This window comes from Poecilia reticulata, chromosome 5, assembly GCF_904066995.2.
Source record: "Poecilia reticulata chromosome 5, P_reticulata-male-v2, whole genome shotgun sequence".
NCBI lineage: Eukaryota > Metazoa > Chordata > Actinopteri > Cyprinodontiformes > Poeciliidae > Poecilia > Poecilia reticulata.
The window spans coordinates 29,568,061-29,581,015 of record NC_088834.1 but is presented as its reverse complement, the minus strand read 5'-3'; the positions used below and the strand labels follow the sequence as shown (position 1 = coordinate 29,581,015).

Sequence of the window (12,955 nt, the reverse complement as noted above, 5' to 3'; positions counted from 1 at the left end):
GGACTCAGCCACTGATTGTGTTTGCGTTTTTCCAGATGGTCACTAAACGGAACGCTCATTGATCTAGGGAGCGACTACCGGCGTCACATGTCTGGGGGCAGCCTGATCATTAGGAATCTGGACAAGGACCAAGACAGCGGGATGTACCAGTGCACAGCTTTCAACACACTAGGTTCCATCCTGAGCCGCAGAGCCAGCATTCATTTCGCATGTAAGTGCCGCTATGTTCGCTAACACTTTTTTTTCCTGGCATGACTCTGACATAGTTATGACAATCTGGCATCTCTATGAACCTGCAGTACATCACCCTGACATGTGTAATATGCTTTCGGCCCACAACTTTTTTCCATTTTCATTCACTCTTCCGCTTTCTAATTTAGATTGCCTGGGAGTAGATTTTCACAAGGGGACATGGTAATAAAGTGAAATGTCAGATGCAACAAACACAAAGGGTATCTTCTGACTTTCTCTGTACCCCATTGATTCTCATTAGACGTTCAAACTCTGACAGCCTCCTCGCCTCATCCAAACAGACACATATTTTTGCCAAGTTGTACTCAAGCTCTTGTTATCTAGACTTTAAAGCAGTCAGGCATGGATAATGCTCAAAAAGTGTTTGTATCTGTGGACAATAATCACCATAATGCCTTTGTGTACAATATCTGATTGTGAGCAAGTTGAACTCTGACAGGCTGGACTGCTGCTCTGGCAGAGGTAAGAAAAAGACAGGAATCCTGAGGCGTGACGCCGTGGACCAGCACCTATAGAAGCACCGCCTGTTTCTTGATCAAGCCTGCTGACTATTGATCTTGTCCCAGGGATAGGGAGCCTTTCACTTCCTCTCGTGAGATGGACTGCCATTATCCCTGCAGCTCAGTAATGAATCTCACTTGTGGGGGACTAGCTGAGGAGCAGAGCTGCTTGACATTTATCGTCTTGCCTAATGCACGGTGAGGGAGGACTGAAAGATCAGGAAAGCTGATACTCTGTTTTCCCCGTTGTATTGAGGCAACTGCCCTGAGATAGAAATGTCATTCCTCCTGTTCTGCCTTACCTTGCCCTCAAAATCCAGCTGCAGCTAACGCAGGCAAGCCCAGATTATTTTATAGCATGATAGAAGAGGCTATTGCAAAATGACAGATAAAGGTATCAACTTCCTTAGAACAGCCAACAAATTGGTTAGGTCTGGGATTGTTCAGACTCTGTTAGGACTTTTTGTGAGCTTTTCAAGAAAGTAGATCAATTTTATTGTTTCTAGATTTAAAGTTAGTTAATTTTTTAGAGAGCTTGATGATTCTCTTCACCTGTCGCTAAACTGTTTAGCTGAAGTTAAATTATGGATGGAAAAAAACTTTCTTCACCTCAATGAAAGCAAAACTCAAGTTCTATTATTTGGTCAAAAACTTCAGACTACAAATCCAGATCAGATTCTTGGTTCCTTGGCTCGGTCTTATCAGACCTCTGCTAGGAATCTTGGTTTCACTTTTGACAGCTCTTTAAAGTTAGATAAACAACCCAGATAGCACAGAATGATTGAAACAACATTGAATCAATGTCAGCCAGAAACATTGAATCAACGTTAAATGCTGACATTGAAACAACATTGAAAGTGGTCGGTGACTTGTATGTTGAATCAACGTTAGGGTTTCAACCATAACTGACATTATATCAATGTTGATTCAAGCATCATCTGTATGTCAATTTACATGCATATTTATGTTGATATTGCATTGAATCAGTTAGGAATCAACTTTGATTCAACCTTCATCTGAATCTGGTTCAGCATGCATATTTCTGTTGATTTTACATTGAATCAATGTTGATTAAACACTCATTTTACTGTGAATCTGCATGCATATTTCTGTTGATTTTACATTGAATCAATGTTGATTAAACACTCATTTGACTGTGAATCTGCATGCATATTTCTGTTGATTTTACATTGAATCAGTTAGGAATCAATGTTGATTCAACCATCCTCTGAACGTGGATCTGCATGCATATTTCTGTTTTACATTGAATCAGTTAGGAATCATGTTGATAGAACCTTTATCTGAACGTGGATCTACATGCAGATTTGGGTTGATTTTACATTAGATCAATGTTGATTCAACACTCATTTGACTGTGGATCTGCATGCATATTTGTGTTGATTTTACATTGAATCAGTTAGGAAACCATGTTGGTTCAAAGTTCATCTGAATGTGGATCTACATGCAGATTTGGGTTGATTTCATATTGAATGAAAGCTAAGGATTTATATACATTTTTAGGTCTGATAGGTCTGCATCATAACATACCACTAAAAGTTTCTTCACTGGTTTTAAACTCTATGTTATTGGCAGATCATGGGTACCCAGATAGCACACGATGTTAAATCAACGTTGAAAAATAGTTGGAATCGTTAATTTTTGGTTGAAGTCGACAAATGACGGTGGATCAACTATCAAACAACCATCCAATCAAACCGTTGAAACTGTGTCATTGAATCAATGTTGTTTTGTGGTTGAAATCTGATGACTGAAATGCCGAAGTCTGATTAATGGTTGATTTTTGGTTGAAGTTGACAAATGACGGTGGATCAACCATCAAACAACCAGCCACCTCCAGCCAAGTAACTAACGTTGAAACTGTCATTGAATCAATGTTGTTTTTTCGTTGAAATCTAATGACTGAAATGCGTTTGTCCGATCAACATCTCATCAATGTCAGCTGTTTTGCCGCACCCCTTCCCCTCCTCTCTTCCTCATCCAAGCTCTGGGTCAGAGCATTTTATTACTGAGCGGGTAATCATGTTTTAAATTAAGCACTGTAGAGGATAGTCGGTGCTGATTCCTTTCTGTACATTTTCTTACTTGTTCATAACAATTCTCACTGACTGTTTGCGTGGGATATATTGACACAAAAACATCTACAACTTACTACAAGGAGTGGAGCGGTCCACCCCCACCATTTACATGAGTGGGATGGCCCAACCACACAGCTGCTTTGCTGTTGGCTTGTTGGCAAAAGATGTTAATTCAATGTTGAATTATTATCACAAAGGTTGCATGTATGGTTGAGGTCAACAACTGACGAATTGCTTCTGCAATTCAATTAAGTTTATCCGACTGAATTTTTTTAATTTATGCAACTTAATTTATTAAGTTTAACCAATTCAATTTCTTAATTTATTTTTAACAAATTTATTAAGTATGTTTAAGATAACAGATTAAAGTCAGTCTTACTCAAATCATTTAGTTTACTTCAAAAATGGTAAATAAACTTACCTATGTAAGTTTATTTACCACTTTTCCAGTCATTTTGACCACTGAAAGTGCTTTACACTAGAGTCACATTCACACATTAATTTAATGCACAGGTCAGTTGGGGTTAAGTGCCCAGGAGTTTCATTGACATGTGGCAGGAGGGAGCTGGAATTGAGCCGTCAACCTTCAAGACAACTGCTCTACCCACAGAGCCACGGTGGCTTACCAGGGAATCTGTCCCTGGTTAGCTTGAGTCATTGTGTCAGACGAGGGATACAAGTGTGGTATCGAACTTAATTATTTCAAGTAAAGTCAAAGTGAATCCAGTGTATTTCAGCACTGGTCCTCCAAGCCCTGCAAGTTTTAGGTATTTCCCTAATTCGGCACATATGATTTTAATTGATGTCTCAACGGGGTTTTGCTGAAATGAAAACACGCAGGTCAGTTCGCCTTGAGGACAAGGTTTGGGGACGAACTCGTGATCTAAATGTTCAATCAATGTAAGTTGTTTTTCACACCCCTCTACACACACCACTTTCCCCCCACCACATACCCCTCTCCTGGGCCCATCTACCCCTCAATCTGCTCCCCCTTTCCACTCTCCTCCCCACCTCCTTGGGCTCCGGGTGAAACAATTTTAATTTTAGGTGAGGGTTTTAAATTTTCAAATTTTATTTTGTTAAAGATTTGTTGGCTCTAGTGGCCTTTATTTGATAGTTAATTGACAAGAAGGGGGGTAATGAGAAAAGGGGGAAGACATGCAGCAAAGTTTGCCAAGGCCAGGAATCGAACCTGCGGCAGCTGCGTCAGGGACTGGGGCAGGGGTGGGCAACTCCAGGCATCGAGGGCCGGACTCCTGCAACTTTTAGATGTGTCTCTACTTCAACACACCTGAGTCAAATAACGTCGTTAGCAGGACTCTGGAGAACCTGCCTGAACAGAGGAGGTGATTCAGCTATTGGATCCAGGTGTGTTCTACCAGGGAGACATCTAAGAGTTGCAGGACACCGGCCCTCGAAGACCAGGATTACCCACCCCTGGACTAAGGCCTCCATGTGTGCAATCTGTGCAGTTTGTTGCACCCCTCATCACTTTCTCATCTCCCCCTACTCCCTCTCAAAGCTCCCCACACCCACTTGCTCCTCCCAGCCTTCCCCTTTTTACCCCCTCTCATCCCTTCTTCCCTCCCCCAATCCTTGAGCTCTGGGTCAGAACATTGTATTACTAAGTGGGGGTTAATCATGTTTCAAATAACGCACTACATGTTGAGAACAGTGGGTTGTGATTCCTTTATGTACATTTTCTTACTTGTCTGTAAATATTATTACTGACTGCATAATGTGTTCACACAAAAACATCTACAAGTGTCTACCAGGAGTTGTACAGTCCGACTCCCCCTTTTTACACTAGTGGTTTGTCCCAACCAAACAGCAATTTTGCTGCTGGTTTGTTTGCAACTGGCTTCTGAATTGAATTCTCCTCTGAGCAGTTTTATGGTAAGTTTTTCAATATTACTTTGATATTATATGTGTTTATTGAAAAATAAGGGCATTGTTTTGTGCCCATAGTAATCCTGGTTATTTGGGGGCAAAACAGATATTTTTAATAATTGAGGTCATGTCTCATTTTGTATTATTTTCATCCTGCCCACCACTCCAGGCCTAAGTATGAAATCCTGCGAGATTTTGTGAGATTTGAGTTTTTAAAATAGGGCGGGGCCTATTGTTTGGTCTGGGAGAGCATGTGGTGGACAAAGAAGTGGAAGGCTGGCTGCTCCAGGTGGGCTTTAAATTGTTGTGATAGTAATCACTTGTTTTTCATTTGTTATTATGATGTGCTTAGATGTGTCTGTTCCAGAACAACTGAGTTATATATTTGCATGACAGTCTGCAGCCATCAAGAAGTGCAGAAGGTTGTTAATCATCCACAGATTAAATCCAGGTGAGACAGAAAGGACACACTTAGAACATGTAAGGCAGGTGAAACACTGAACTAAACCTGCTAATGACTGATTCAGTCTGTTGATTCTTGGATTGGTAACTGGTTAAATTGAACTGGACTATTATTACAGGTGTGGGATCTTTATCAGCATGTGGATATTTTGTAATGAATTTAATAAACTTATTTGGAAACATTTTTCATTAACCCATTTTTTCATTTATTTATTTTTCATATTATCAATTTCCCTTTTTCATTAATCTATTTTTCATTTACCCACTTTCATTAATCTATTTTCATTTAACCATTTTTTAATTTAGCTTTTCATTAACCCCGTTTTTCATTTCTTTATTTTTCACATTATCAATTTCCCAATTTCTCTTTTTATTTATCTATTTTTAATAATCCCTTTATCCATTTTTCATTAATTTATTTTTCAATTAACCACTTTTCAATTTCCCTTTTTATTAACCCAATTTTTTCATTTATTTATTTTTCCGATTATCAATTTCTCTATTTCTCTTTTTCATTTATCTATTTTTCATTAATCTATTTTTCATTTGTCCATTTTTTCATTTATCCCTTTATCTATTTACCCATTTTTCATTAATCTATTTTTTAATTTAAACATTTTTTGATTTCCTTTTTCCATTAACCCGATTTTCTATTTCCCAGTTTCATTAATCAATTTCTCATATATCCCTTTTTTATTTACCCAACTCCTGCTACAATCTTTGCGTCTCTTGGTTACATCCCTGAGGTGTGCCAAGTGTGGCCCACATGCATATGCACTGTTGAAAATGAGAAGCTGACATTCACAAATGACATTGAAATAAATTCTAGTCCAACTTCTGGTTTGTTGCTATTCCTCTGGATCCTGTTGGAGGAAAAATATCCCAACTTCACAAGATGTGGCTTTAACCCAACTCCTGTCAGTCTGAAGCTTCTCATATTTAGGTCATCAAACCAAAGTTCAGATCTACCATAACTGGTTCCATCGCCACCAGGTCAAAAGTACAGCTTTTTGGCGCAGCACATTTATTAATGTTTCCATCATGTATGTTTTCAGATGCAGACCATCCTGCAGGCCTCTGGTCTCAGTGTTTCCCTTCAGACTCCCAGTGGGCTCACAGCTTCAGGATGACCAGAGACCTTCACCTTTCTGGAGCAGGAACACTCGGCCAAATGCACTGGTGACACATTCATTTAAAAAAAATTGGCTGTTCTTATACCATTGATATGCATGAACCGTCTGTATTTTACTGTTTTGAATAAACAAACTGATTATTATGAAATCTGTGTTCCTTCTAATATGTGAAGTTCTAATTTAATCAAATCTCATGTTTTCACGTCCCAGAGACAATAAAATGATCGTTTGTTTGTGGCTTAAAATAAAGGAAGCGATCTTAATAGAACAAAGCTACAAAAATAGAATACAGATTGAAAGTTTTGGACCAGTTTTATTTTTTGGTTTCATTACACTGAAGATTCTTCAACATGAAGCTAAACAGTGAGTGGAGTACCTTGTATGTACGACAACGTAGAAATGAACAAACATGACATATTGGGTTCTTAATAGCAACCCTAGCAGTTATTTTACACAGCTTGATTTATTGAATAATGATTGTGTTCATTTACGGACGCCTTCAATTGGAAATTTGCAATCTGAAGTATCAATGAAATAGTTTAACCAGTCAGTCCTCAGGTCGTCTGCCCTGCATGTTTCAGGCCTCAGTAAATGTCTGATGGATGAGCTAATGCTATCGTTTGTATCAGGTGCTCTGGAACAAACACTTTAAAATGTTAATGTCCTGTGTAACAGAGTGATACAGACAAATGTTTTCATCTCACTGTCATTTCCACTCTATAGCTGAAGTTCATCACATTTCTGGATGTTCTGTGTTTCAGTTAAATTGAAGTTAGCAGGTTTTTAATCAGGGCCACAACACCCTGTGTGTGTTGGGTTTAAGAAAAGAGGCTGCTCTGTTGAGCACCAGCATTCATTTTTCCTCTGATGTTTGGGTGAACTCTTCTCTGTGGAGGTCGGCCGTCTCTCTGCTACTTCCTGAAGGAGACCCATCAGGAGTTCTGGTGCTGCTCACAGTGCAGACGGTTCTCCTCACTGTTCGTCGTGTCAGCCCTGGTCCCTCTCAGCCAGGATCTCCAGTCATTCTGTTCCTTCACCCTTGAATAAACATAACAGAATATGTTCTGGGTGTTATGATTCATTTGTTAATTGAAACAATGTTTAGTATCAAAATAAGATTAATTTATTTCCTTAACAGTTCCTTCTCCTGTTCCCTCAGAAGGGCAGAGTTTAGGAGTGACTAATTACATTTACTTAAATATAGTTGAGTAACTTTTTGAAACTCAAATGAACTTTTAGGAATACTCTTACTATGCTGAACTTTTTACTTTTACTCAAGTCATTTTATTATGAGGCATCACTATTATTTAAACTAATTTTTCATTTTGTCTTTAAAATACCAAAATTTCCACTGAACTTAATATTTTGGGCCTTCTAATTGTGTATTTTTTTTAGATATGAAATAATTGATAACTTGATCAGTTACTCAGTACTGATCAACTTTTTACCAAATGCTTATTTACTCTTGTTTAATTTCTTATTCAGCTACGATTTACTTTGAGTAAAAACATGTTGAAGTGCTGCTGTTATTCCTAGAGTATAAATTGTGGGTCCTCTGTCCACCTCTAAGGAACAGTAACCAAATGTTGAGGCACACGTTGACCAAAAACAGGCAAACTAAGGTGGGCAAGTTATACATACAAAGAAATACTTAAATTAATAGTCATATTTACTTTATATGCATGTGGGCCACACTTGGCACCAGTGGCGGCTGGTGCTAAAAAAACTGAGGGGGGCGCACACAAACAAACAAACAAAACAAATCTTAAAAAATAGCACTATTTGAACATGAATTTTGCCCTCCTTTCCTTCTGCCTTGCAAATTTCTCAATTACATTCTTGTTAAAGTCAGTCATCTCTGTGACTAGTCTTTTCTCCATTGACAACATGGCCAATGCATTCAGCCTGTCCTGAATCATTGAGTTTCTCAGAAAAGTCTTGATTCTTTTCAGAGTTGAAAAGCACCTTTCAGCTTCTGCTGTGGTCATGGGTGTGGTGATGAGGATCTTCAAGAGCGTGACAGTTTCTGAAAAGACTTCTTCTAGATTGTTTTCCATAAACAGCAGGAGTAGGCCCACAGCACCACAACAGGCTTTGAACTCTTCCTTGCTGTAGATGAGAGTAAGCTCAGTCTTCAGCTCACCTCGATTGAGCACTGGATAGGCTTTTAAGGTGTTGCTCAGTGCATCTTCAGGAAATGCTGTGTTGTATTGTTCAAATCTGTCCCCCTGCAGGAGTGTGGCACTAACAAGGTGGTTTGTGAAAGAAAAGCGCTCCCTGGTGTGTCCCAGTATGATATCACAGACCTTAAGAGAGAAGGACAAACATGAAGATTATGATTTTATAATCACATTTTTCATTCTAAATATGAAATGTTATTTTGTCCTTTCTATTAAGTCATAGAAAGAAGGAACACATTTTATTTATAAACTTACTGATTTTAATAACATTTGCTGCCATTTTTTTAAGGCTGTGTTATGAAATGTGTTACAGCATTTTTGTGGGACAAGATTATACAAAATTCAGTAACCAAATGTTTTATTCCCCATTACCCATAAACTTCAGTACAACTTAAATAATAAAATATCTTGCTGACAAACATTACATCAACATACCTACACAGCATAGACACAACTAAAGGTATTTCTAACTACAACGCACATCTTCCTAATATATTAAATAACACTACTATAAACCAGTGTAACAGTGATTTTCCACAACAACTCACCTCTGCAGCAATCCTTTCATGGTCTTCTACACTCAGTGTCCGACATCACATCCAGCTAGCCAACTCCGCTTGTCATAAGAAGAGCTGGAAAAAGCCCGCGTATAGGATCGTCCACGATCACTTGCCTGCTGCTGAATTTGTAAATTGGGACGATCCGGTCCAAGCTCCTTTATCCTGTTTTTTTCTTCAAGTGAACGCTTTGTAAAAGCATTTTTTTGTAAAGACAAAACAGAGTTTTCTCTCATTTTGAAACTACTCCACTTTGCAAACGTAAACGTGAATCGACCTAACGAACTGCAGCTGCGCTAATGAGTCGAATCGGGGATTGTCCAATCACACAATGTTTTAAAAAAAAAATTAGCCAGTACTGACACTCTACCAGTAATGACACAACAGAATGGGTGTGTCCGGGACGCAGAGCGCTGCGCCCTGTGGAAAACCTTAAATAACCAATTAAAAGTCAGCCTCAGATCACCTGCTTGCCAAAAGTTGATGCGCCTACATACACACTCATTAGAACGGCGCCCTGCACATAGGAAGTGTGCACAATGTGAGCAATTAAATAGAATTATGTATTTACTATTTTAATACATTCTAACATGTCTATTGGACATACAGAATGAATAAATACATTTCTAAGTATTTTGCAGTTAAGAATTAAATTATTTATTATCTAAACAATTTAAAGGGGGCGGCGCCCAAGCGCCCCCTACTGGCCAGCCGCCACTGCTTGGCACACCTCAGGGATGTAACCAAGAGACGCAAAGATTGTAGCAGGAGTTCAGCTTTTATCCATTCTCCATTCTGTACCCTCACTAAAGGTCACTGTATTCCGGTTGTCTGTTTACAAAGGTAAAACAAGGCGATCGACTCGAAACCACTCCTACCTTTTTACTGTCTTTAATCAACCTGTTGGGCCATTAATTTGAACACGTTTTGTTGATTTTATCCTTAATAAGATGTATTGGATCAGAGGACGTGCTGGTCTCAACATCCTGGAGGCGTTCAGTTTGTCACCTACTGCCGAGATCAACTCAAAACCTCCCGCGATCGTAATTGAGCCCCATTGATTAAATATGACTGTAGTTGGAAAACAAACATCAGCGTTAGTAGCTTACCGTGCAACGTCTGGGCAACCGGAGGATCCTGGACGGACAGCAGCGGTGCATGTCTGAAAGATGGCCTCCGATGCAGATCTCCAAGGCTCTCCACTCTCATTCTTTCAGGTCGATGCTCCGTAGAGCTGCCTCTGGATATTGCAGTTCACTTACGATGTACAGTAAAGTTGCTCCTTATAGTTGGATCACAGCTGGTAGCTACGAAGGTGTCCCGAACCTTCAATCGTAAGCCAACTTCAGCGGCCGCTTCGTTCAAACTATAAAAACTCCCGACGGTGAAGCTCTGAGTCCATGAGAGCCGCGAGATGAAACACGTTCTGTCTGAGCGGCCACACAAAAACTAAAGTCAGGAGTAATAACACTATTTTCTAATGAAGTTAATGAGCTTCAGTTTATTGATAACCCGTTAGTAGGTCGCCATCTTTCTTGAAGCAAAGTATGGGTGTGACGCTAACCAACCAATTGGGGAAGTTGTAGCCTGATGACGTGCCTCTCCTCATTTGCATTTATTTTTTCCCTAAGTTTTGCGGGGAAATAGAATGTGATAAATAAGAAAATAAGGAAATACTAAATGAATAAGGGGAATTGGAAAATGGGAAAAGTAAAGATTTTTCAAACAAATGTTGAATGAAAAATAGATAAAAGAAAATTGGGTAAATAAAAAAGGGATATATGAGAAATTGATTAATGAAACTGGGAAATAGAAAATCGGGTTAATGGAAAAAGGAAATCAAAAAATGTTTAAATTAAAAAATAGATTAATGAAAAATGGGTAAATAGATAAAGGGATAAATGAAAAAATGGACAAATGAAAAATAGATTAATGAAAAATAGATAAATGAAAAAGAGAAATAGAGAAATTGATAATCGGAAAAATAAATAAATGAAAAAATTGGGTTAATAAAAAAGGGAAATTGAAAAGTGGTTAATTGAAAAATAAATTAATGAAAAATGGATAAAGGGATTATTAAAAAATAGATAAATAAAAAAGAGAAATTGGGAAATTGATAATGTGAAAAATAAAGAAATGAAAAACGGGGTTAATGAAAAAGCTAAATTAAAAAATGGTTAAATGAAAAATAGATTAATGAAAAGTGGGTAAATGAAAAATAGATTAATGAAAAAAGGGAAATTGATAATATGAAAAATAAATAAATGAAAAAATGGGTTAATGAAAAATGTTTCCAAATAAGTTTATTAAATTCATTACAAAATATCCACATGCTGATAAAGATCCCACACCTGTAATAATAGTCCAGTTCAATTTAACCAGTTACCAATCCAAGAATCAACAGACTGAATCAGTCATTAGCAGGTTTAGTTCAGTGTTTCACCTGCCTTACATGTTCTAAGTGTGTCCTTTCTGTCTCACCTGGATTTAATCTGTGGATGATTAACAACCTTCTGCACTTCTTGATGGCTGCAGACTGTCATGCAAATATATAACTCAGTTGTTCTGGAACAGACACATCTAAGCACATCATAATAACAAATGAAAAACAAGTGATTACTATCACAACAATTTAAAGCCCACCTGGAGCAGCCAGCCTTCGAGAGGCTGCTGAGGCGAGAGGCGAGGGGTGGGGGGCAGGGAGGTATGAAAAACAGCTTACATTGATTGAACCTTTAGACCACGGGTTCTTCCCCAAACCTTGTCCTCAAGGCAAACTGACCTTCGTGTTTTCAGTTCAGCAAAACCCTGTTAATCAGACGTCAATTGAAATCATGTGTGCTGAATTAGGGAAATGCCTAAAACTTGCAGGGCAGTGTGCCTGGAGGACCAGTGCTGAAACACACTGGATTCAATGTTGGCATTTCAATCAATAGATATCGACAATAAATCAAAATTGATTCAATGACACATTTTCAACGTTAGTTAATTGGCTAGAATTGAATGGTTGTTTGATGGTTGCTCCAGTTTTGTCATTGACCTCAATCATAAATTCAACCTTTGTGATCATAATTCAACATTGAATTAAAATTTTTTGCAAACAAGCCAACAGCGTGTTTGGGCCATCCCACTCATAAATAGTAGGGGTGGACCGCTTCACTGCTTGTAGTAAGTTGTAGATGTTTTTGGGTCAATATATCACACACAAAAGTAAGAATTTTTATTTCAAGTAAAAAAAGTGTACAGAAAGGAATCACCACTCACTATCCTCTACAGTGTTATTAAAAATGTGATAACCCCCGCTCAGTAATAAAAGGCTCTCACACAGAGCTCTAATGAGGAGGAGGGGAGGGGAAGGAGCAAAACAGCTGACATTGATTCAACATTGATCAGATGTTGATCAGACCTCGCTACTTCAGTCATTAGATTTCAACAACAAAACAACATTGATTCAATGACACAGTTTCAACGTTAGTTACTTGGCTAGAGGTGGCTGGTTGTTTGATGGTTGATCCACCGTCATTTGTCAACTTCAACCAAAAATCAACCATTAATCAGACTTCGGCATTTCAGTCATCAGATTTCAACCACAAAACAACATTGATTCAATGACACAGTTTCAACGGTTTGATTGGATGGTTGTTTGATGGTTGATCCACCGTCATTTGTCGACTTCAACCAAAAATCAAAGATTCTAACTATTTTTAAACGTTGATTTAACATTGTGTGCTATCTGGGAAGTTAGCTCTGTCATTAAATCGAGTTTCTACCACCTTCGGCTTTTAGCAAAAGTTAAATCTTACCTCTGTTTTAAGGACTTTGAAGTACTTATCCATGCCTTCATAACAACTCGTCTGGATTTACTGCAACTCTTGATATAGAGGG

At 38.3% G+C, this 12,955-nt stretch overlaps 1 protein-coding gene across 3 annotated transcripts in view; it reads left to right on the top strand.

The window, feature by feature from the left end:
• The window catches only part of cntn3b (contactin 3b), a 128,845-nt gene that overhangs the window by 48,378 nt on the left and 67,512 nt on the right, over window positions 1-12,955 (top strand). For 2 of the 3 annotated variants that reach the window (XM_008402637.3, XM_081607447.1), the window contains exon 4: window positions 36-211. The exons of the other annotated variant lie outside the window; for it this stretch is intronic. In XM_008402637.3, coding sequence (XP_008400859.1) covers window positions 36-211 — 176 coding nt within the window. The remainder of the gene's footprint in view (window positions 1-35; window positions 212-12,955) is intronic. 3 annotated transcript variants of the gene reach the window in all.